Source organism: Rana temporaria, chromosome 1, assembly GCF_905171775.1.
Source record: "Rana temporaria chromosome 1, aRanTem1.1, whole genome shotgun sequence".
In the NCBI taxonomy this organism is placed as follows: Eukaryota; Metazoa; Chordata; class Amphibia; order Anura; family Ranidae; genus Rana; species Rana temporaria.
The window spans coordinates 295,866,601-295,893,036 of record NC_053489.1 but is presented as its reverse complement, the minus strand read 5'-3'; the positions used below and the strand labels follow the sequence as shown (position 1 = coordinate 295,893,036).

General features: G+C 39.3%; 1 protein-coding gene across 1 annotated transcript in view; it reads right to left on the bottom strand.

The window, feature by feature from the left end:
• KDM4C (lysine demethylase 4C) overlaps positions 1-26,436 on the bottom strand; it is a 705,949-nt gene that overhangs the window by 111,443 nt on the left and 568,070 nt on the right. The window contains exon 18 of the mRNA XM_040357651.1: positions 2,764-2,949. Within this exon, the coding sequence (XP_040213585.1) occupies positions 2,764-2,949 (186 nt within the window). The remainder of the gene's footprint in view (positions 1-2,763; positions 2,950-26,436) is intronic.

The window sequence follows — 26,436 nt, the reverse complement described above, 5'->3', positions numbered from 1 at the left end:
TCTTTTCAAGTTAAAATCAATTTCTTTGCTAGAAAATTACTTAGAAACCCAAACATATATATATATATATTATATATTATACACACATACACACATTTTGTTTTTTAGTAGAGACCCTATAGAATAAAATGGCGGTTGTTCTAATATTTTTTGTCGCACTGTATTTGCGCAGCGGTCTTTTAAATGCAACTTTTTGGGAAAACATTACTTTAATGAATTTAAAAAAAAACTAGCCAGTAAAGTTAGCCCAATTTTTTTTGTATAAATGTAAAAGATTTTACACCGTGAGAATCGTGATGTTTATTCTAAGCAAAAAAATTGTGATTCTCATTTTGGCCAGAACCGTGCAGCTCTAGTAGTTATACATATTATATGCCCATGTCTTTTGCTAAATAAAGAATTAAAAAATAATTCTTTCCAAGGCCGTTTGTGTATATATAAACGTGTTATCTATATTTCAGAGTACAACCTGGTCAGACAAGAAAACGTAAACGTATAGGGTCAGGCAGCCATCCACATGGTAATAAAATAAAAAATCCACATATTTCAGGTTCTTAGACCACCTAGAAGCATTCTGGCAAGAGAGCCCCTGACATAGCATGGCACTTGTGATTGAGTTTGTCTTTTGCATCTCTGTGTTTCTCAAAAAACAGTTAAAGAACTGCAATTAACCTTTTTGCAATAAAAAGCTTGATGTCCAGACCAAGTTTCTCAGAAACCTCAACAAGGACAGTAACCAGCCTTTGACAATAAAAGAACATGTGACATCTTCATGTTGTGGACACTGGGCTTAAAGTGGAATTCCAGAAAAAACCCAATTACACTTATAGGTGCCCCCCTAACACCAATGCTTACTAGCTTGTATTGAAAGATCTGTATACTTACCTGTATTTAGGCTGCTCCAGTCAAGTCACGTGATCCCACTTCCCTTTGTCAGGCAGTGCTGCTGCAGGGGGGAGGAGGCAGCAGTGACGTGAATAGGCCACTGAAGCCTATGGGTGACATCACCATTCCAGGCTTTACTAGCCATTGTCAGAGCACTCTCCCCTGCAGCCACTGCTGGCTGACAAAGGGGAGAACACATAACCGGACTGGAGATGCCTGAAAATAGGCAAGTATATACATCTTTATTACACAGTTTAGTAAGCATAGGTGTTGGTGGGGGGGCAGTTTTAAGGTAAGTTAGGGTTATCCAGAACTCCAATTTAACTGGCGAAAATAATTTACCCAATAACAATACTGTGATGACAGTCTCTTCTGTATATGTTAAAAACATACTGAGATGCCCACATCAGAATGCATCTCAAACTGTTAAAATATAGAATGCCCTTACAATGGGTCAGCTGTATGTGTCTCACCCACTAAAGGGGATTTCTACTATTTCACTGAAAGCAGAAAACCCTTTAAGCATTTAATTTAAAATTTACATATATCTTTTTTTACAGCAGCTTTGCAAAGGAATTATCACAGACTTTCCATAACAACTGGCGCAGCAAAGCTCATTACTGAACCTCTCAGTAATTAAACCGAGTTACTCTTTGCCGCTCATCACAGGGTTGTTGACTGGAAACTAAGCGTGTGATGAACAGTAATCAATGGCAAGGCATAGGACTGGTTACAACACTATGTTGTAAAATCAAGGCAATATAATGATAGAACTATTTAAAAAGGCAAGTCATTTTAAAAAGCTTGATCAAATAATTAGACCATTAAAAATTACACATTTGAAACATCAAATATCGAAGCACTAAAGCAGAATTATGGGCATAATAAAAAAAAAAACACAAACATGATGCAGTCTGTCACTAGCATTAATGCATCAGTTTTTGTTTTTTCAATTACTTCTCCACCTCATAATATCATTTCAACTACCTGTTGATCCTGACACTTGATCAGTCGATTTTTGACTATTTTTAATAGGGTTTCAGTGCTGTTAATTCTGCAGTAAAATCACTGCAGCGTTGTCAGCCTGTGGACATGGCAGTTTTTAGATAGTCTTTAAATAAGCAACAAAGAAACTTTAGCCTAATGCAGCTAACACCTTTAAGATTTTAAACCAGCAGATTTTTTTTCTTTTAAACCAAATCAAAAAAAGGCAAACCATGTAAGAACTCATGTCCGTCTAACAATTGAACCCAAATGCTGTAACTGGTCATCTTAGTTTGCATATAAATGGGGCGAAACAAAAAAAAGTCAGCAGAAGTAAAAAAGGAATTACCGTATTTATCGGCATATAACACGCACCCTAACTTTAAGACGGAACTTTTAAAAAAAAAGCATTCCACAGCCCCCTGCGTATAACACGCAGGTACAGTTTACCCTCTATTTTCAGGGTAAAAAAGTGAGTGTTATACGCCAATAAATACAGTAATTAGCTGAATATTATTGTTACAGAAATGATCTACATATAGTTACCAGAATACGTTTTTCACTAAAGTGAGCCTTTAAGCATAATGGTTATGTCACACAACCAGAATGACCAATGTGCTCCCATGTGATTTGTGGTTGCTGCCACTTGCTAAAAAATTTCCCACTTCAATCTGTGCAGGCTTAATACCTTCATTTTAACATCAGTAACTTAAATTGGGATTATTTTAAAATAGCCTATGATCTAAGATCTGCCGCAAGCTTGCCTGACTGATAAAAGTGACAGATTTAGAAACATAAGAAGAGCACACATCATTCAGCATAGCTGTGGCCATTCTATGATCTAGAAGGTTTCAAATCATGATAATGAGATGTGTTCATAAAATAAGTTCTCACCATGTTTTGATTGATCATGTGCCTGAAGCATGTAATGTACACTACAAAGGGCCAGTCATCAGGTTCCATCACTACCCCCGCAGCATGGGCGCAGGTGACATGGAAGGACGTGGGACAGCGGCCATATGAGCATTGGATGCAAGCTCCTGGAACATTGTTAACTCTTTGCCTGCAGAAAATACAATTCTGTGGGAGAGAGTAAGAAAATTTGTTAAAGCATAGCAGTTACACTTACAGTAAATATATCAACTATAGTTTTATATATATATATATATATATATATATATATATCACCTAGAAACTACTAAAAATGTTTTAGAAATAAGCCTTTATTTACATTTCAAAAAATGTCAGCAATATTTTCTGTAAGTTTATTACTGGAGAAAGAAAATTAGCATTTGTATGCACATATGATAACAAGATTCTATCTGCCTGGAAAGTCAAACGCTGCCAAGTCTTTAGGGGTATAGGTTCATGGATTTATGGCCAAGCCTGACAATTTGATGTTATTTCTTTGCATACTTGGGGGAAGCACTTCTTAAAACACAGTTAAAAAGTTCTCTTGTATCTTATGTAATTTACAGTTTTGGCAGGCATACATGTAAAACGGAAACTGCATCTTCATACATTTTTATTGTGTAGAATGTTGTATTTGTTGAAGATTTTGACATTAAATGTGCACTTCAGAGGCTAACCGTTAAATACACAGCTGTACTACATATATGGGTGCCATTTTATCTGTCAATGTATTTGCATTTATGTCCATCCATTTCTAATATATACACAAGCTTGCCACACAACAAATCCCTGTCTACCAGGGCGAGATAACTTCAGCAGAGAAAAAAGAACAGGTAACACTTACACAGTGGAACAAGAAGCAGCAGGCTAGGAAGTGATTTCTCTGTCACGCTGAAATCTCCTCCTGTCATCCTACTTGTTCTGATGCTCCCTCTTTCAGTCTGAGCTCTGCTGTACAGGGACTGCTTGAGACTCACACCAAGTCCAATATAGGTAGGCACTTTGTTTGCATTTAAAATAAAATTGTAACATGTTTTTATTACAAACTGGCCATACATGGATCGAAATTCTGCCAGTTCAGCATGTATGGTTGTTCCCATTTGAGAGGAATCTAGTTTTCAACTCCTCCCAAACAGGTATATTTTTTCTCTATAAGCGCCTGCAGGCAGCACTGATCAGTGTATTCTGGAAGTGGAGGAGACCTGCTGTCATATTACAATAATGCAGTGAGGAATATATTGTCATTCACCTTCAATATGTGGATTGGGAAATTGGTGTTTTTCTTTGTTCAGCTAGCTACCTGATCGAAAAAAAAAAGGATATATATATATATATATATATATATATATATATATATATATATACACACACACATATACACACATACATACATACACACACACACACACACACACACACACACCACCAAGGTGGGACACATCTGCCGTGTGGTTGATTTCCTTAAAAAGGATTACATCTGATGCGGCACTCCCTTCTTCCATCTGACATGCATCAAAAAATTGGAGATGCAATCTCAGTTTCAGCTGAACTTCTTTTACTTCAAATCTTCATGCATATAAAGGTTTACAAAGCCAGGCGACTGCATAGTTTCGGACAAACACATATCCGTCATCAAGCTGCATGTAGCTTGATGAAGAATATGTGTTTGTCCGAAACTATGCAGTCGCCTGGCTTGTAAACTTTTATATGCATGAAGATTTGAAGTAAAAGAAACTCAACTGAAACTGCGATTGTATCTCCAACTTTTATATTATATATATATATATATATCTCAGTGAGTGTATCACCAACGTTCACCGCAGGTGAATGTTCCTGGTGCACGAGTTTCAAATTACAGTGATTTGTTCATCTTTCATGTTGACCAAAAACAATAATAAGCTTGAGCCATTTCTTTTGCTATAAATTCTTTGCTGCAAACAGACTGTTAGGTTGCTTTCACACTGGGGCGTTGGGGGCGATGGCGGTAAAGCACAGCTATTTTTAGTGACGCTTTGCCGTCGTTTTGGAGTAGCTTTTTCGGCTGCTCACGGAGCGCTTTTAACCCCTGCTAGCTTTCCGGCAGTTCGGTGGCGCTGCCTATTGATCTCAATGAACAGGGGTGCTGAGAACCGAGTTCAGCACTATTTTCCAAGCTCCGCATGGGTCCCCACATGCCAGCCGATAGAACTCTATGAAAACTATCACTGTGTAAGATTTCAATAAAGTTTTCTTTATAAATAGATAAAAGGAAACCGTGCAATGGGCCAGTATCGACACAAAAACACTGCACTGGTCTAGCCAAATCGCACCACCCATCAGATGCTGCGTTGCAATGCAGTGGCTGGTGTGAACAAACCTTTACTGTGTACCCGATATTGGTAGGCACATTTCCAATGAAAAACAGACATTTGAGCATTCGTTTTCAGAAAGGTATGATTTATTGCACCAGTTTTTGCGAGTACTACTGTCATCTAAACACTCACAATTTCCTATTACCGTATATACTCGAGTATAAGCCGAGTTTTTCAGCAAATTTTTTGTTCTAAAATGCCCCCCTCGGCTTATACTCGTCACCTTTTTGCGCATTATCTCCTGGACTTTGGGAACCCGGTACCGGACAATTTTTCAAAGCCGGGCACCCCTTCCATAGACCTCCATGTTAAACGGTAATTTCTCCTGTGATTTTGGGGACCCGGTACCGGACGGTCGTAGGTCCCCTAGACCCGGAAATTGGTACACATGTAGCCCCATTTCTCCTCTACAAGTGTGAAAAGTTTGATGTCTGGGGGACCTACAACTGGGGAGCACCAATTTTTCAAAGCCAGGCACCCCTTCCATAGACTCCCATCTTAAATGTCAGTCTAGTCATGGACACAGTGAGGCATTGGCACAATGAGGCATGCACATAGACACAGTGAGGCATGCAGATGGACACCCTAAGCTTAAACTCGAGTCAATACGTTTTCCCATTTTTTTGTGGTAAAATTAGGTGCCTCGGCTTATATTTGGGTCGGCTTATACTCTAGTATATACGGTATATGTTTTATGTTTTCTATTGTACACCACATGATAGGGGTCCTAGAAATATTGCTTAACAGTTTAACTACAAATGTTAATAATGATATTGCATGCTTTAAATAAAGTGGTTCTAAACACCCCCTAACCTCCCTTCATACTTACCTGAGCCCTATATCAAACCAGTGCTGTGTCCATCTGCAGCCAGCTCTGCTCTCACAGATGGCAGTAGCAGGAGCCATTGGCTCAGGATGCTGTCAATCAAATCATGTGAGGAGGGAGCAAAGGGCCAGGGCAGAGCTGCACTCTGTGCATCTATAGACTCACAGTCTGACTCACAAGCAAGCCCACAGAGATGCACACCCACAGGAAGCAGTTTCATATTGTGGCACACAAAGAAGAGAAGGTGTCAAGAAAACAGACAGGGGACAGGGGATTGTAAAAGTGTTATCCTCCAAGTATGAGCAATTTTCATACACCTCTAGCCCCTGTGCAGTTGGCGTTAATACTCTCTAATCAAAGTATGATCTGCTGTAAGGGTTGTCCTGTGTACAAAATTCTACAACATTATTTCAAAGCCAAGACTATCCTGGCAATAGAAGTATTAAAGAGTGCACTTTTGTTTTCACATGATAGGCCTATATGAAATAATCTCCCCATTTGGAGTGGCAGTCAATCAGGGGAGGACACACTAGTGCTGCATCGGGTCATTGTCTGATTCTGGGTCAGCAGTGGCACACATTGTCATATGTTTTTAGACTTAATTTTATTTTGGCTTTTAACATATAAATCCAATAAATACCACACTATGGAGACTTCATCTGGCTCTCGGTGAGCTTTATTTACCACAGCTACATCTGGATTTTGCAAACAGCCTTCCCCACAACAGATGGCGGATCTACACTGAGTGCATGTTTGCTGCTGTAACAACAGACAGCTTTTCTGGAAAGAGTCTGTTTCACAGGGGTGCGGTGGATCATTTTGGAGCACTGTACTGGATCACCTCTTCACTTTTCAAGTCTCCACCATTTTTTTGCGCACATCTTTGCACTGAAGTTTGTGCTTTCACCACTTACCACTCGGATGAGCTTTCACATGTATGTTGCTGTTCCTATCATGGGACTGTGCATTTAAAAAATTATTTTTCATTATATTGTTTTTCATTATAGATTGGACTATACATATTTTTTCTTCACTTTAGCATTTTTTTGGACTTTATTTCAATGTACTGTCCATTTATAACACATAATTCACATTTCATTGCTGTTCATTTACTTTTGGCACCACACACTTTTTCTTAAAAATCAAGCAACCCAGTTTGCTGTTCTGAGCATGCACAGGGTCTCTGGCATGTAAGATAAGGAAATCCATCCCCCGTTTGCTTTCCAGAGAAGAGATCCAAGCAATTGCGGCCCGTAATATAGGGATTCCATGGATTTCAATGGGGGTATTTATTTTTTAAGCATGTGATTAGAGACAGAGGCTCTAATAGGCTTCAAAAGTGGTTGGGTTCGGGGCACAGAGCACTGCACCCTGAGCCTGCCCAGTTGTGTGACAATAGCAAATAATTATTCCCTATTCTCACACTGATTCCCCTCCCAGCTAATCAGGAAGCAGATCTTGAGACCCGTTCCGATTGACTGAAAGGAGAAGTGATACAATTGACCTAGGAGGAGGGAGGAGACGCATGGCTGTCATGATGCTGAGGAGGAGCCGCAGGAGAAGCCACCGCCCGTGCCATAGATGGGGTAAGTGCAGGGCCTGCATGAAGGGAAACAAGGCAGTTGTGAGATGTGGAAGGATCAAATGCAGCAGCATCTCAATGTTCATAAATTACGTAGAAGACTCAGACTTGGTTGAGAAAACATTCAGCTTTAAAACGTCTTTGGGTATTCAGAGGGTGACATTATTGTTTCTTCTAAACAGTAATATCAGTTTTTTTTGTACTTGCAAAACCAAGCTTCCGGAACCTTTTAAGTTCAAAAGACTACTACTAGAAGGGAGCTACTAGCAATTAGTAGGCAAGTGATATAATTCAGAGGCAAAAGTACCCTATATGTTACACTACCTATATGTTAAAAGGAGTAGCAAGACCGTGAAATACGTCAGTGGGCAGCCTACATCTTACACACATAGCAGTCTCTCCCTGACAATACATCTCTCTTTTTTCATTTACAAAAGCTTTATTTGGAAGATAATGACAAGACAGAGTAACTTTGCTTACAATATATAAATGTTAAAAGTGAAAAGTGTATTGCAAGAGTTATACAATTATAAAAGAGCAGTCCTGAGACTAACAGTATTTCTCAGAATGGGGGATGAAACCGGATACTCATTAGTATTAGATAAAATATGTTGTTAAAATATGGGTAATCAGCATCATGAGCTGGTATATAACATCTTAGGGCAACAACCAATAGTTCCATTTATCGTTATATATTTGCATACTGTCCGAGAGAGTATGAAGGATTCGTTCAGACAGACTGAGTGCGTCCATTCTGGACATGACCTGGGGCATGGCAGGTTATCTTATTTCCAATTGCAAACAATCATCCATTGGATTGATCCAATTCGAGAGTGGAGCAATCTATTGCAAGATTGGGGGCGTCAGCGAACAGTAAGCAAGTCAAGGGTGAAAGAGTGATATTACAACCTGAAGAGGATTCCAGCCTGTTAACAGCTGCCTGCCATATGGGTTTCAGAAAGTCACAGCTCCAAAATATATGAATGTAACATCTCTCTTTTTTACCATAGCATTGTATTGGGTAAGATAGCAGCACTCTTTTACCAAATATGGACATTGGTTGTTGACCAGCTGGAGGAACAATAGTTTGCATTAAAGTTTTATTTACTTTAGACAAAGTAGGGAAGGGTTAAAACCCACTCCAGGTTATTTTTTTGTGACTGTGTACCACTGGGGATATTTCCCTTTACTTCCTGTCCCAGAGATGCATCAGGAAGGTAGAAGACATCTACCAGTATAACCCATCCTCAGTAAAAAAAAAATTCTTTTTAAATAATTGCCTAGATATACCACATTTTTCGTTTTTTTTTCACCAAAAGGAGGAACATCTGTGCACTTAAAAAGCATTTTGTAAAATACACAACACTCTCATACAACAAAGTCTACTATTGCCAGATTAACATAGCCTTACTTAAAATCCAACTCCAGGAATATGAAAAAATCTACCCTTAGGCCTGGTTCACACCTATGCAGGTTGCAGTTTGCATATTCCAGGTGCATTTTGGGTTTTTCAATACAAGTTTTTGATCCATTGAAGTCTATGGAACCAAAAACAAGTCCCTGGCCCTTTCCATAAAATGCACATATGTGAACGTGACCCATAGGAAACCATGTTAAATAGACTGCAGTGTGCTGCATCAAAACTGAAAATGCACAAAAAAATACATAGGTGTGAACCAGGCCTTACAGTGGCCCCCCCACCACCACATTGCAACAGGTAAATGTTCATTAGGTTAAGGGGTATATTGCAGGCTGTGTCACTTAATTGACAACCCACTATAGCTGGTTTTGGCACTCACCTCCTCATCATTACATATAGGGTTGTCCCGATACCGATACTAGTATCGGTATCGGGACCGATTCCGAGTATTTGCGGGAGTACTCGTACTCCCGCAAATACCCCCGATACCAAAATAGAATACTTCCCCCCCCGCCGCCATCGTCGTTACGCCGCATACCGCCGCATCCCTGCTACCGCCGACTGGGTAATACGGGCGGGGAACATTACAGCGTTGAATAGCTATAATGATTCGCGCCGCGTATAGACACTCCCCCTTGCTCGGGTGAACTGTCCAAATCCCGAGCGAGGGGGAGTGTCTATACGCGGCGCGAATCATTACAGCTATTCAAAGCTGTAATGTTCCCCGCGGACATGGCTGCATATGGGGGGGGACATGGCTGCATATGGGGGGGGGGACATGGCTGCATATGGGGGGGGGACATGGCTGCATCTGTGGGGGGACATGGCTGCATCGGTGGGGGGACATGGCTGCATCGGTGGGGGGACATGGCTGCATTTGTGGGGGGACATGGCTGCATTTGTGGGGGGACATGGCTGCATTTGGGGACACATTTAAAAAAAAGTATCGGTATTCGGTATCGGTCAGTGCTAAAAAAGTGGTATCGGGACAACCCTAATTACATACAATACAGAGACATTTTCCCTGTATTGTTTGTGAAGGTGGCTGGTCCTGGCTTACAGAACTGGCTGCAGGGGACTAGGCACAGCCCTAGAAGGACCCTGTTGGAGTACAGAATAAGCTATTTACTCCTTATTCCAGCACCCTAGGTATAAGGAGCATTTAATCCTTGCACTGAGGGAGGCTCCACTGCAAGGGTAGATTTTTTTTGTAATATTCCTGAAGTTGGGTTTTTAACTCAGAATACTGGTATGCATAATTTCAAAATGTATAAAGAAACTAAAGTCTAAGTTGTAATTTTAAGCGTGCTTCCTATTATAAAGTTTGATACACAGAATGCTATGTAATAGTTTGGCATATTGCTACTTTCTGAACAATCAACAATGGCAACGATCTGCTGGCAGCAGCACTTTCTTCTTCTCTACCCAACTATGATACCATGGTGCAGCCATCCTCACAATATTTAGTTGCCACTCTGATGAGCTTTCACATTTGCAGAAACTGCAAAAGTCACTGTTTTCCGTGCCAATAGCAATTGTACAGTAAAAATTATTTTAGTAACAGAAGGATTCCACAAAATTACACTGAGGATCAGAAATATCATCTGGTTTATAAACAATGATTTGAAACATGAAAAAGGCATAAACATGCTTGATTTTTAAGAAAAGGGCTTTATGTATTAAATGTATAAATCAATATAAGAGTTGTATATACACGGCACCATTCCGTTACATGCAACAAAAAAATACTGAGCTCTCTGTAATAAAAGCATGCTTAAGATTAAGGTGGTGCCTTGGGGCTAAGGAAGAATTCTATACATATGCAAGGGCTGCATTAAGGTTGAATCTCAACTTGTGCTTAAAGAACTAAAGGCTAAATATAAAATGGCAAAGCTAGGGGTGCCACTCCTATAACCCTGCCTCACTCTGTGACTTCAGTTTTTAGCAAGCAATGCAGAGTAACCAAGAAAATACAGGGGGGAGGGGATGTTGTGTGCTGTACACCAAGCTATTGAATTTACAGGCAAGTCATATCTTGGAGGATATGAGAGAATAAGCAGGTAATCAGACAGAAACAAATATGCATATCTTTGTATAGACTTAATCACAAAGCTGGAGAATTAAGTTCTTCTTAGAGGCAGAGTTATACGATTAAAGGGGAGTAGGCTTATGAGATAATCTGATCAGCTAGTGCTGATGGGAATACAGAATTTTGCTTTAAGGAGAGCATGCATTTCTGCTGGTCATCTTTTGGGGTGTTACTTAACCCCCAAGAAAAATACTTGCCAATTTGACGATGGGAATAGTACAATCTCCCCAAAAGTAAGAAGGAAATAAGAGTAATAGTGCTACAAAACATTCTATCAGGGGTTCTCTGATATAAAATTATTAGTATTAAGGCATTCTGATGAGATATGCAGACTGAACTTCAGATGAGCTAAATGTCACAAGTGTTACAAGTCAAAACTAAAAGTTCCTTGGAGGATTGTTTTCCAAAAATACATACACTGAACTCACTTGCGACCAAGGACATTTTACCCCTGTACAAATTATAGATCACCCGAGGTGTGGGGCCTTGGCACTAGACAGTATTCACTAGGGCACCTGATGGTGAAGATGGGTTTCACTGCTTGCTAGTGGAAGGTAGCGGTTTTCAGGATCACCCCATTAGTAGGTGAGCAAGCTAGGGTCCAGCCAGGGTGCAAATGTAGCAAGTAGGGATCAATCAGAAGTTTAGTCGTTAACAAGCCAAAGGTCAGTAATAAGTGGCTGCAGGTTGAAATCAAGCAGAAGTGTAGCCAAGGAACAAACCAAGGTCAGTAAAGGAGTGGTAGTAAAGATACGGAAGGCAGCAGGAGTGAAAGCAGCAAGCTATTGGCTAAAGTGTACAATAATCTGACAAACCAGAAAGGCAAAGACATGGTTTAAATAGGATGTTCATGGGAGGAGCAAGGAGTTCAAGGTCCACCAGAAACAAGATCGAAAGTACGCTTTTCCATGGATTCAGGCAAAGAGATGTTTAGCATCTCAGGTGGCTCAGCAAGAAGATCTACTGCCAGATGCAGTAAAGGTCGTGGGGTCCAGATCCCTGCCCTGACAGTCAGCTTTTTGCATTGTTCAAGCACAGAGAAAGGCTAATAAATCGAGAAGAGAATCATAGATTAATTAACTAGGGAATAGTCATGTAACCTTTCTACAAGTGAATTAAACAGAGGTCAAGTGGAAGTGAACTGATTCTTTTTACTATTTTAGAAGACAAAACAATTGAAACTTTAGGGACACTACTGTAAAAACATAATTATAAAGCTTTTATAGGTTTTGCAAATTATTTACGCATACTGAATGTAGTAGGTCATCCTACTATTTGAAATACTCAATGATGACAAGAAATCTAGTAACCATGAATATATATCATAATATATAAAATAAAAAAAAAGTCTGTTTTTATAATATGGATTTCAGAAGTGAGATGGGAAATGAAGGTGTGATATCCATCCATATCTCCTCTGGATTAATGATTACTACATCAAAACTGATCTCTGGATAAATCACACATCGTTAATATCACATGATTAAAATTGAGGTACATTAAATATTAATAACCCAATTATTCACACTGGGGACTGCACCTATCCACACTACCATGAGGATAAACTATTTAGATTTAACCCAGGGATACAAATATTTATGTCCCAGATATGGCTAAATTGAATAAATCCACTTTTATTACCAGAAGACCTAAAATAGGTAGACGGGAACACGCTAAAACAATGGGTTCATTCATAGAAGTGCCTTTAAACCAGATGTGTGTAAATATTCTGAACTATGCCCTCTAGGCTAGTCCTTAGATAACAAGTTCAGAGAGGAAAGGGATTACATTTCATCTTTATTACTCTCCACCTAACAGACCATCATCTCGATCACTGGGTCTTCCAACAAGATGCTCTCTTCAAAACATCATGATTTCTCGATCTATGGCTTTGTCGATTGATCTTCTTGAAAGCCCTCCACACATCCTCTAAAAGTCATCACATAAGCAGACTTGCGAATCCCCAGGTGTGGTTGTATAACCCTTCACATATATCTAGTATAATTTAATAACTACTTTTTTCCCTCTCATTTCTGAAGGTAGATGTATGCGTGTGTATTTCATAGTTTCTGTGATCAACTTTTGGCATCACATCCATTTTAAACATACCACCTCAGGAATCAGGCAAATAAGTCATGCTGTTGTCAGCATAATCATTAGCATAGATTTGAGCCTCATGTTCTGCTGCAGAACAGTCTAAGGGGAGGGTCTGTTTGGGAGGACCTTGTTGTCTGTCAGTATTGTCCAATTTCTTGTATTCTGAGACAGAGGTGATGGTATTTTCTGACTGAAAAATAAATGATCCAAGTCATCCTAAGACCCCATACACACTATACAACTTTTGTTGTCCGATTTCCTTTAAATTTACCAAAACCATTTTGTGCAAGGGTCTGCCTGATTGCATACAAATGGAAACTCTTAAGGTTTGACCTCAAATTATATGGTTTTGGTAAATCTAAAATAACAAATGCTATAGAAAACTGTATTGTGTATATCCAGCTTAAGTTCCCAAGCCTATACCTTTAGTCACACTAACTATTGTTGCAATTACGTGATTTTAATTTAATTGTGGCTATGTCTTGCGATAAATCAGACTTATGTACAGCATACAGGTGGTTCCCTGGTTACAAACAAGATGGGGTCTGAAGGATTGTTCTTAAGTTGAATCTGTTTGTAGATCACAACAGGTAAAAATTAAGAGTAGCTCCAGCCGAAAAAAAATATTTTTAAGCTTTATGGATAACATAGGGGAGGGTTAACACCCCAGTAGCGTTTGTGTTGCTGTCTTTGCCCCTGTTCAGAAGATTTCACTTCACTTTATGTCCCAATGACAATTGGATTTTGAAAATTTTGGGTTGTTGTGGAAACAAGCCATGGTGATAAAGCATCGGTGGAGGTACCTTTTTCCCATGATAACTCTTACAGGAAGGAATTTCCCTACCTAGGGGTAGATTTTCTCTCACTTCCTGTTGTCTCCCTCTGTTTGTAAGTAGGAGTCATTTGTAAGTCGGATGTTTGTAACTAGGGGACCACCTGTATGTGTTTGTTAGTGACTTGACAGTAAATAATTTGTTATTTTATTGTTATGGACTCCATGCTTTAATCAATAATTTGTTTATGCTAAAAAAAAATCTGTACACAGAGTAAAGGGATTCAGGAAATGAATGTCAGTGTGGTGATATCCATTTTATATTTTGCTGCAGAAAGGCTGGAGGCACGGTCATATCAAATAATAATCTATAGTGCTGACTTGATTAATCATTGTTCAAACTTCCTGACAATTCTCAAGAGGAATGGAAGGAGTTCCCTTTATGGGGGAGCCAGAAAATGTCTGAGGTATTGAGGGTGCCTGGAAGGTGGGTGAAAGGAAGGATCTACCATGGGTATTACTTAATAAGTTCAGTGGTTGGGCTCTGTAGGTGCAGAGACCCTCAGAGTGAGGCTTTAATTAAGCACAAAATGCTAAAACAAAATCGGGATTAGAAGAGAAGTTGAAGGCCCTACTCTGTACAATCTTAGTCTTAAATCACTTTAGTGCACACTCTTCAGTGGATAGGAGTATCCCAAGTATTATAAGAAAGGTGTAAAGTACAGATCATGGGCAAACCAGTTAGGCATGCAGCTAGAAGGAAACTGTGTTACAAAGTGCACTGCAAGGACATGTCGCCGACCGGTGCTGTGATGGACACCATAGCGGGGGCTTCGATCCCAGGTGAGTATTACATAATGAGCTAGTATGCCATGCATACTAGCTCATTTTACCAAACAATTGGGTATTATATTAATGTTTTGGTGCATAAAAATGAAGGTACATTTTTAACAAGAAATGAGTGCATGAAAACACACTGCGTAAATACCGTACAACATACAAATTTCAACTCCAATCAATTTATTCTCTAGGGTTCCCCCTCTCTCACACACACACACACACACACACACACAATTATATATATATATATATATATATATATATATATATATATATATATATATATATATATATATACATACATACATACATATATACAGTATATATATGCACATTTGACTAAAAAGGCAATAACTACGAAAGGCAGAGCCAGGCAAACCTTTTTAGAAGTAGACACCAACCCCATACATGTATATCTTGCTAAAATGCTTGTTGGGTGCAATTTTTTTTTTTTTTAAAGCATGTCTAAGCCAACTGTGTTTTGCAATATTAATGAAAAAAAAAAAAAAAATATTGTCATTCTCAAAAGGTAGAACATGAAAAGAAAATCTATTTTTCAAGCTGTCAAAGAATACCAGATCTGCTTTTCATAACATGGTACATTACCATTTCATACTTCTGTCACCCCTGAATGTGATGATGATTGTGTGAAACAGAGCACAATACAGCGCAGTATGATACCGTATAGTAAATATTCTACAAGACAAAACCACAATAGCAAGCCTACTAGTCATTTCACTGTACTTTTACTTAGTTACCAGAATTGTGGTAAGCTGTATGATATGCCAGATTGAAGCTTTGCAAATAAATTATACCTGTCATGTAAATATTTCTGGGCTTTCCACTGGGTTTCACTGTATTCTTTGATATTTAAATGAGAAAGACCGCTTCCTAATTTGCTATGCATATTTAATGGAACAGATTTACAGGGATGTGTGAATAACTTTTCCAGTCTCTTGAGGACATTGAAACTGTCAGTGTCAAAATTAATAAAAAATAACACAACAGATCTTGCAAAATTACAAAGTTCCAGGTGGAAGATAAGTTGAAGGTGGGAAAGAAGTTTGAACTTAAAAAGAACGAAAAAAACAAAAACAATGTAACTTTTAGTGGAGGAGCAACTAATACCATTCATAAATGATGTATGAAGAAGTACTTATACCAACACACAAAATTAGATATTAAAGATTTGCTCTCCAGTCTATCGCTCCATGATAACTGCTTGTTCAGGCAAACATAGGGTTAAACTGACTTATAATCATATGTTAATAGCATATGTGAAAGATTTAGACATTTAATAGAATGTTATAGACTACTGCTCCTTGTTATACTGTATTCAATAAAACTATATTCACGCTAATAATTTTCCTAATTTTAAGGCCACTTTGTTGACAATTATTATGTAACCATATAATTTGCATTTACTGACCCTATAAAGAGGTTTTTCTTATGTTGCAAAATATGCTGACTTGGCCAGGCGATCTAAAATGGATTTCTTTTGTACTGTGTGTAAATAGGCAGGATTACCCACTGATTTGGGTAGCTGCAAAATGTGTCCTCAGGTTTGTATCTAACCACTAGATAAAATTGAGGCTCCAGTGATTTCTAGAGAATAGAGCCAACGACTCCAGTTTTAATGTTTTAGTATTTTTTAATAATAAAAAAAAAATACATGACTGTCTGTGGATTAGTCACTGAATGCATAGCAGTAAGAAGGTACCGCACATACTTCAATAGACCACATAAAAGGCAAACAATAAACCATTAAATCAGTAAATCAGCAGACACATACATGGTCAGGAATTAGGGCCAGGGACAGTTTAAAAAGTAGGGAATAGTCAAAATAAACTAGAACAAACAACTCAGCTGTCAGCCCAGCACTGGCTTATGCATGATTTAGGAGGTACTGCTTCTGTAGTGGTGCACATTAAAAATCTACATAGAACAGTAGAGAAAACAATAGGTCTTGGAAGAAACAAGGCCATGGAAAGAAAAGTAAGAAACAATAAGAGTAGAAAGAAAAACACCTGCCCTTGAAAATATATTTCATGCTGAAACTTAAGAAAAACATTGCTGTGTGTGTGTCCAGAATTATTCATATAGTCTGGGCAGGGAATGCTGACACACAGCGTTTAAATATCAGGACAATATTGCTTATTGTCATTAACCTTAAATAGTATAGCAGAACAACCAAGATACAAGATGACAAAATGTTTCCATGGACATGAAAAGATCACTGTGCTGTGTGTGAGATTAGGTCACAGAGAGGTGACAATATCATTATGAAGCACCGTGGTTTGAGGCTCACAGTTTTATATTCCTTATTCGGAAGCTCCAAACAATACAATTATCTACTAGAGACAGTAGAATCCTGTAACTTGAAAGTCTGTTATATAAACCTCATTTAGAATCTTCCTATCTACCAATAAATCTGCAATAATTTATCAGCAAAGCAAGAGCTGAAATGAGTTCAGAGAGCAACCATTTTTTTAAACTTCTTCAATAGTGTAAAGAAGTTGCAAAATCTCTCCTGTTTTGTCTGCTACCCTTTACTTAGATAAGAGGTCTGTCTGTGCCGCCATTGCAGAGTTTTAATCTTAAAAAAAATTTATTACACACAATACATTGAAGGTAGCTCTCTGGACCCCCAAAAAAATGCAGCCATAGGAAAAGCAAGCCAAAGAAATTAATGACTGGGAAAACCATATTAACCACTTAAGCCCCGGACCAATATGCTGCTAAATGCCCAGAGGCGTTTTTACAATTCGGCACTGCGTCGCTTTTAGAGACAATTGCGCGGTCGTGCGACGTGGCTCCCAAACAAAATGCGCGTCCTTTTCTTCCCACAAATAGAGATTTTTTTTGATGGTATTTGATTGCCTCTGCGATTTTTTTTTTGCGCTATAAACAAAAATAGAGCGACATTTTTGAAAAAAAAAATCAATATTTTTTACTTTTTGTTATAAGAAAAATTGAATAAACTAAATTTTAGTCAAACATTTAGGCCAACATTTATTCAGCCACGTCTTTAATAAAAAAAATCGCAATAAATTTTTTTTAGCTTCCTAGCGGCAATAGTGACACTAATACAGCGATCAGAAAAATGATCGCTTAGTGACACTGGCAATAGGGAGTGAAAAGGTTAACTAGGGCGGTGATCAAGGGGTTAAAACTTTATTAGGGGGGGTTACGGGGCTACCCTGGACCTAACACTAACTGGCTGTCACACTGACACTAAATGCAGTGATCAGTACATATATGATCACTGCATTCAGTGACAGTGTGACAGGGGGGTGGTGATCGGAAGGAGTTAAATGTGCCTGTGTACTGGTGTCAGTGTAGTGTTAGGTGCGACTTACTGTGACTCTTCTCTTATCTCGGCGGTTTGAAAATACCGCCGAGATGAGAGCTGCATCACTTCCTCTGCCTATGTTTACATTTTACAGGCAGAGGAAGTGACACGGCGGCGGCTCACAGGATTGGCTGGAAACTATCACGAGGGGGCGGACAGAAACGAACAGCCATCCCCTCGAGTCTGATCGCTCCCGGAGGTAAGCCGCCCGCAGCGGAGGGGGTCCCGATCAGACCCCCGACCCGCTAGAAGGCAGGGACGTATATATACGCCCATCTGCCTGTACGTGCCATTCTGTGGACGTAAATAGTCGTGCGACGGGCGTTAAGTGGTTAAGTTGTGGTACATATGGATGCATTATTCCAATTCGGATAAGTTTGGTAGACAATTTACAACTTGATAGTGTTTGTTTCTCATGTAATCTATTTCCTTCTACTGGACTCTTTGATCACCTTATTACTTAGATTTGCAATCTGGAAATACACCCTATGATTTACATCGAACCGACTTAAAGTGGTTGTATAGCCTTTTTTTAAACTTTTACCTACAGGTAAGTCTATAATAAGGCTTACCTTTAGGTATAGAGAATATCTCCAAAACCTGTACGGTTTAGGAGATATTCCCCTCGCAATGCGACGCTGATTGCAGAGCTCTTTACTGCCACCTCTGGCTGCTTCCTGTATGTGCACCCTTGTGTTTGCTTTGCTGCCTGTAATGTATTTTCAAAGGAACATGTGGAAACAGGACTCGGGAGAAGGAATACCACTGTGACCTTACAAGTGGGGGCTGTGAGTACAAGTGAAGGGAGAAGGCTGTTTGTGTACAGGGGGGGGCTGACATATATACAGATGAGGGGGGCAGCTGAGTGCATACAGGTATGATCAGTGAAGGGGGGTGCCAGATATAGGAAAGATCATCATCTGTCCTGTCCTGTATACCGCTATATACACCCATCTTCCTTCCTGTATTCCTCCATCATCACTGACTGCAGATATACATCATCTGTCCTGTATATAGAGCTGTATATACCCACCTTCCTTCCTCTATATACCAATACCATCCACCCTCTGTACTGTACATTTGATCAGCACAGTGAGGCTGCATATCATGGGCACATGCCTGCGCTTTATGGTATAATGATTAATCCCCCCCCCCCCCCTTCATGACATTGTCAAAGAAGCGGAGCATAGGTGACCGTAAAATTATGCCCCCCTCCCCTGGAAAAAGTTCTGTGGACGCCAATGCATATGAGTGGTGCAATGCACCGCACAATACTAAATTTTCTTCAGCACGCTCTCCAGCTAGTCCGTATATACATTTGCAAATGCATGTAAAGCCAAGATATTTACAAAGCTATTAATATAGAGTGCAGGCTTACCTAACCAGAAGTCCTGACTAGTTCAAGTCATTTAGTACCCCAAGTGCATGTCTACACCACCCATGAAAACCTTGAGATTTGTAGCTAAACATTTATTTGGGTCAATACCATTTTGTGTGTTTGGTTTGTCTTTGGTATACAGTAGTTTCGATTTAGGGACTACACTGTATTTCCTTTTAATCAAAAAAGAGAAAAAAAGCACTATACCCCAAAGTTAGCTGGAAGGTCAGATTAAGTGTGAAGGTAAAAATAGGTGATGGGGATAGGACTTTAGCTATATTGTTACGTAATTTAGCTAAAGAAGCCATTCCAAAAATGGAAAAAAAAAAAAAGATATAACTTTTCTTGGTAAGGACTAGGAGAACAAAAAAATCAGTATTAGTCAAATAAGATAAAATAGTCAATTTAGCTAGGGTAATCACATATCAAAATAATATAGCATATAAGTAATGTTCCTATCAAACATTTCACAGATATATAAAAAAAACATAACCAGAATATGCCACTGAACACAAGAAAAAGGACCTTTTAGAACAATATCTGACTGTTAAATCCAAGAAAACCTGATGAGTCATTTCACCAAGGACTTAGGTGAAGGAAAGCTAAAGTCTCCCAGTTTTAAGCCTGAGGCCATAACAAAACCTCTCCATGGTGAAGTCAAGGCTGCAAAATACAAATTACCCCCTAAAGTTATAAACAATGTCAAAGAGTAATACGAAATAGTGTACAAGTTTTTAAAACGTATTACAAACTGGTATTATGCTAAATATAAACAGTTGTAGAGCAGACAATATAGGCCTACAAAGCTATGAATAACTTTTATTTGCTTGCTTAGTTGCATTAATTCTAAACATCTGCTGTTCAGTTTAACATCCAAGGTTTCTCAAAACATGAATATTCTATCAACTGACACTGAGTAACAGTAAGAAAATCAAACGGTGGAATACCGCTTCGTTCAGCCTGCCAAAATTCACTGCATTTGTGTACCAGAGTCAGAAATAATCTCTGCTACTGTGCAGGGTCAAGGAATCATGGAAAAGTAATGCAAGCAGCTACGATCTGAACTGAGTAGAAATTAATACAAATAGTAGCTGGTCTGTGAATTGAACAATAAAAAAAACGGTATGCCTCAATAGTAAGTTATGAAATAATAGGACCCAAAATAAAGTGTTTCTAAACCCAGAACCCTACATTCATTATATCTGATTTCCCATAGTACACAGAACATGGAAATGCAATTATTTTAGTAAATATAAACTGCTTAATACCTTTTCTCATCAGCAGTATATAGCAGTCGTATGACTTCTATCAGTGTGTGGTTAAAGCTTGTAATAGGAGTTTTCATTCTACTCTGACGCTCTACTTTGAGGCTGCAGGACCCCTGACGCTCTGTCTGGACAGTGCCGATTGGCCCTATGCTGATCACATGCAAAAGAGAAAAAGGTAGGTCCCTCTGCTCACTAAATCTCAAACTACTGGGCAGGCTATAAAAACCTCACACAGTATCCCATAAATTACGAACTCGCCACTAGGGTGTGGTCTCCGTGGGCCTGTGGACAATGAAAAAACAACCCCCTCGGGGAAAACAAAAAGAAAACCATCCCCGGATAAAGAAGCCACGGGCAGACCACGTCGTATAGAAAAGTTGAATTTATTGGTAGAAAAATTGCAAAAACATATTCATAATTTAAAAGGCACTCAGAACCATACACCACCAATAAAATTAATAAGACAACGTTGTCTATATTAAAAACACAACTAGGTCACAGGGTGCATGCATGCAGTACTCAAGCAGAAAGACCAGCTGGAAAGGAGATTCCTCTTGGCTAGACTGCAATAGAATTGGATCAACCAATTGGGTTGACTAAGTCCCCTATATGGAATAAAGAGCAGTATGGAGAAAGCAGTGCACAAGTTAATCTAAATAACAAGCATAATTGGCATCAGACATTACTGAGGTAGCACAATGTAATATTGTGTATCCTGTATAAGGGGCTGTAAATACAGATCATAAATTATAGTGGTTCAGTCACACTTGAAGCCAATAATGGAAGGCAAAAAAGCAGGAGGGCAGGATAGCAGCAAAGCATGAACAGAAGAATCGCAATAGCAAGCAGCTGTGTATGCAGCAAGTTCAAAATGCTATAGAAGCTAAACATGAGACATCAGCATGACATATTTTTCTATTGGACCATCGGTCCGCTCACCAAGCCTGGATATGGAAAGGGTTGTGCTTTTAAAAACAAGTTCCTCCTCTCTCATAAGTAGGGAATCAGTCACAGCAGACCGTTGTATATTCAAAGCGCCTGCAGGAGCCGGCAGGGTATATTGGCCCCCATCCTGGGGATATGATGTCCTGCTATACCGTTGGCTCGGAGGAGCTTAAGTTCCTAAGTTGACTTCCTGGCTGGTGATGCTCCAGAGTGGTGTCCGCTTTAGTAGCTACCTGGGCTGGTACGCCGCTTTAAACGAGCATATCAGTGGCAAGCTTCGGTAGTAAGTGTGTGATGCAGAGCCCATCCAAGCGCAGAGTGCATGCGTCCGTGTGACATAGTATGCCGATTACGATATTGACGTCACGGTGTTGACATTCGACCCAACATGTTTCAACCAATGAACTGGTTTTTATCAAGGGATAGGGAGGAGCATTAAGTAAGCCTATATTTATACCTATTTTGCTAACCAACGAATGGTATTGAGATGGTATTATAAAGAAATCCCACTAGATGTCAGTCTCCTGAAGTAATGTCACAGACACGCTCATTCACCAGTCACAGATGTCTCCACATGTCACATTGCCATTATAAATGAATATATAGCAATAAAAAGCGGATGACAGCTATTCAAAGACAGCCAACATTGTCAAGGGAAAATAAATTAATAATATATAAATATAATAATTAAATAGATCAAATTAATGGATAGTCTATGGAAAGCTAATTAACTAGTCAACCCTCAAACCCAAAGTAAAGAACTATACAGAAAAACGCACAAATCATGAAAATAATAATAGTAGAAAAAAATATATATATAGAGAAATTGATGAAGTGTATCTCTCCCTCTATACACATATATATATATTACACATACATACATACATACATTTTAGTGGATCTGAAAAAGGAAATATGCATAAAAAACAGACATAAAAAAAGAAAAATATATGAAAAAAAGGGAAACATAAATATCTCCAAGTCTATTTCTCATATCTACCATCAAAAAGGACCTCAATTAATAAGGTTGGAGAAAAAAATCTCTTAAGTCTAATATGCAGAGACAGATGTATATCAGTGCATATTAAAGGTCAAGGTGGGCAACTCACATCAAAACAGGCCGTCCTGTAAATAGACACATATGCATACAGAGACACCACTGCGTATAGGCCAAATCATTGGCCTTCCATATTGCAGTGGTATAATACACAATAGCTATTTTTCTAAGAAAGGTTGGAAACAATATTCTACGTTTGGGCCTGAAGGAGCAAGGGTACCAAGTCTAAAAATCCAAATTTTCTCTCTTTGTAAGAGGACTGTGTCAAAGTCCCCCCTTCTAGCTGACAAATTGAGTCTGTATATTACCTTGACCTTCAGGCCAGACGTGCTACTCTGATGGAAGTCAGAAAAATGCAACGCTATAGGTGACATATACTCTAATTTTGTAACGTTTTTAATACTACGCAGATGTTTACCAATGCAAATGCGGAGTTGTCTTTTTGTCTTACTGATATATTTTTTGCAGGTGCATTCTAGCATATAGATCACCCTCGTGGTAGCACAATTAATACATTTATTGATGAAGAATCTGACACTCCCGTCCGCAATGGTGAACTCTGCTGTTTTGTCTACATAATCACAATCTGGCAATGGCCAAACGCAAACATCCCTTTCAGGGGCGGTAAATCAGTGGATTTTCTAGTATGTTCCGAATGAACTAGTGTGTCGTTAAGATTTCGACCCTTCTGGCAACCATTTGTGGTGAAGGTCCCACAATGTCATTAAGCAGAGGAGATCTAGTGAGCACACTCCAGTGTTTTTGCAGCACAGATTTAACATCATTCCACTGTACCCCATAGGTAGTGATCAAACGTGGGGAAATGTTTTTAGTGAGTTTCTTAGGCTGATTATTGATAAGGAGATCCTTCCTATTTGTTTTCCAAGCTGTCTCCACTGTGTCCAGTGTCTTCTGGGAATACCGCATTCCCTAAATCTACTGTGCATTTCACCTGTTCACGTTGGAAATCAGCATCATTTGAACAATTCCTGCGAAGTCACAGGAACTGACCTATTGGAATCCCCCCTGATCAGATGGTCAGGGTGATGGCTAGAAGCCTGAAGCAGGGTATTAGTAGCAGTGGGTTTCCTAAAGGTACTAGTAGTGACTTGATTGTCCACAAAGGAAACATTAAGGTCAAGGAACAAAATAGATTTAGGGTCCATCACATGAGTAAGATTAATGTTTCTTTGGTTAGCATTAAGTTCACATAGAAACTCATGCAGTTGCTCCCGGGTCACCCAGCCAGATCATAAGGACATCATCGATGTACCTCAGCCAGGTAATTACCTGACCGAGATACATCGGCATCTTATAAACCACCTCAAGTTCCCAGAGGCCAAGGTGGAGGCATGCATAGGAGGGAGCCCAAGGTGCCCCCATTGCCGTGCCTCTAACCTGTTGGTAAAAGCACTCTAGGAACTGGAAGTGGTTATTGGTCAGGGCAAGTTCCAGAATAAATTCATTCTGGGCTCCAAATTCTAGATAGTTTTCATCCAAGAAGAAGGAAACCGGCCTGAGGCCCCGCTCATAGATTATCGACATATATAACGATTCTACGTCGATCCCGACAAGTAGGGCCCCAGGGGGACCCTCAAATCTTGTAGCTTCACAAGCACATCCCTCGTATCCCGTACATAGGAGGGCAGTTGGGCAACCATAGTTTTAATAAAACCATCAACATACCTGCCGACTCGTTCGAGTGGGCCATTGATTACCGAAACAATAGACCTTCCCGGTGGGTCAACAAGGGATTTGTGAAGCTTGGGTATCATATAAAGAGTTGGGTTATTGTATTCCCCAATCTTTAGGTAAGCCTGTTCCTTGGAGCCAAGTACATTAGCTTCATAGGCAAGGGAGATGTTTCGATTGACTCTAGTGACCAGAGCAGGGAAAGGATTAGAAGGCAACTTACAATAAGTAGATTCGTCACGTAGCTGTCGGAAGACCTCCTGCTCATACAGGTCATCCAACAGTAACACTACGTTAACTCCCTTATCACTTACCTTGATTGTCAAATCGCTTGATGCCACTAGTTCAGAGAGAGCAAGGCGTTCTTCATTGGATAAATTGTCTAATCCATGTTTTTTTCCAATCTATCTTTTTAAGATCTTTTTTAACTAAATCCAGGAAAAGACGTATCCAGTGATATTTATGTATTGGAGGCATTTTAAAGGGATTTAATATGTAAATCATTCGGTCTCCAAAATTTGTCCGATTCCACTGGCTCAAAAGAGTCAGCTTGTTCATCAAGGAGTGCTATTAGGTTCTCTAAGGCCAAATGTAATTCCTTTGCTTCTGCGGTCATAGATACCACCTCAATTTGAGGCGTATCTGTCTTCTGACCAGCATGAAAAAGTTGGAAGACAACTTTGCGTAAAAATAAATTAATGTCCTTATAAACAGTGAACTCATCCATTGAGGTCACCGGGGAAAGGAACAAACCTTTACTAAGTAGGCTATGGTGTCTTTCTTCAAGCTTAAATTTAGACAGAATTATCACCCGCATGTCCGTGCCAGAAGATGCTGCAATATTTTCAGCATCTATGTTGTCTGCTATTTTGAACTTCGGGTTCGCATCTGTCTCTGACTCCCGCCTCGAGTGTTGCCTCCTCCATCGCCGTCTCTTCCTCTGCTTTTTAGATCTAGTCTGCGTTCTTCCCTGGGAAAATCCCCCGGAGATGCTAGATTTTTAGATGATGATGATGATGATCCAGCCTTATCCGTGTGGGCACAATTCACAGATTTCTGGGCATCACCATCCGATGAGTATTGTCTATTGCGTGATCGAGTTGTCGATCGTTTTTTATTATGTCTGTTAAGACTTCGTCCTCTGGCGAGTGTTAAATCAAACACCTCACCTATCTCGAAGTCTTCCAAATTTTGTCGAAATTTGTGTTTGGTATTCATCAAATGTTTCTGAGTTTTATCTATCTCTTTCTTAAGAGTATCATTATATTTATCAAAGTCTACCTTACCTTTAAATGGCTCCAAGAGATTAACTACTTTTGTCTAATTCCGTTCTTAGTTAAACTATCAACTGAATAACAGACAGACCGTGCTCCTGGCACTTAGCTTTCTATTTTTCAATAAACCTGGGTGTATGTAGGTGATCAGCAGGTGTAACTCGTTTGCGTAAACCTCTTGGGATCACAGTGAATTTGATGAGACTCAAGGGAGGAAATATCCCATTTACGATTTTAATATTTTATAGTTAATTTCTTGTGTTGTTTGAATAAGCCTTTAATAGGTTAATTGTCTACTTTCTCTGTGCATGGCTCCCTAGTAAAGGCTGACTCAATTTCTAAGTCAATATCTTCTCCTAGTTTGTAAGCCATACTAGTAATGGTGATGTATGATGGACGAGATATAATAAAAAAACAGATAATACCAGATACTGGAAACTCTGCGACTGGTGAATAGAGCTAAAGTGGTGGTGAAACAGGTGCTGGGTGCCAAATATGAATAAGGTAATTACAATTAAATCTATAGGAGCAAATGGAGTCAAAGGAAGTCAAAGGAGAAAAAGGTAGGTCCCCTGCTCACTAAATATCAAACTACTGGGCAGGGGCTATAAAAACCTTGCACAGTATCCCATAAATTACGGACTCACCACTAGGGTGCTGTCTCCGTGGGCCTGTGGACAATGCAAAAACAAGCCCCGGGGAAAACAAAAAG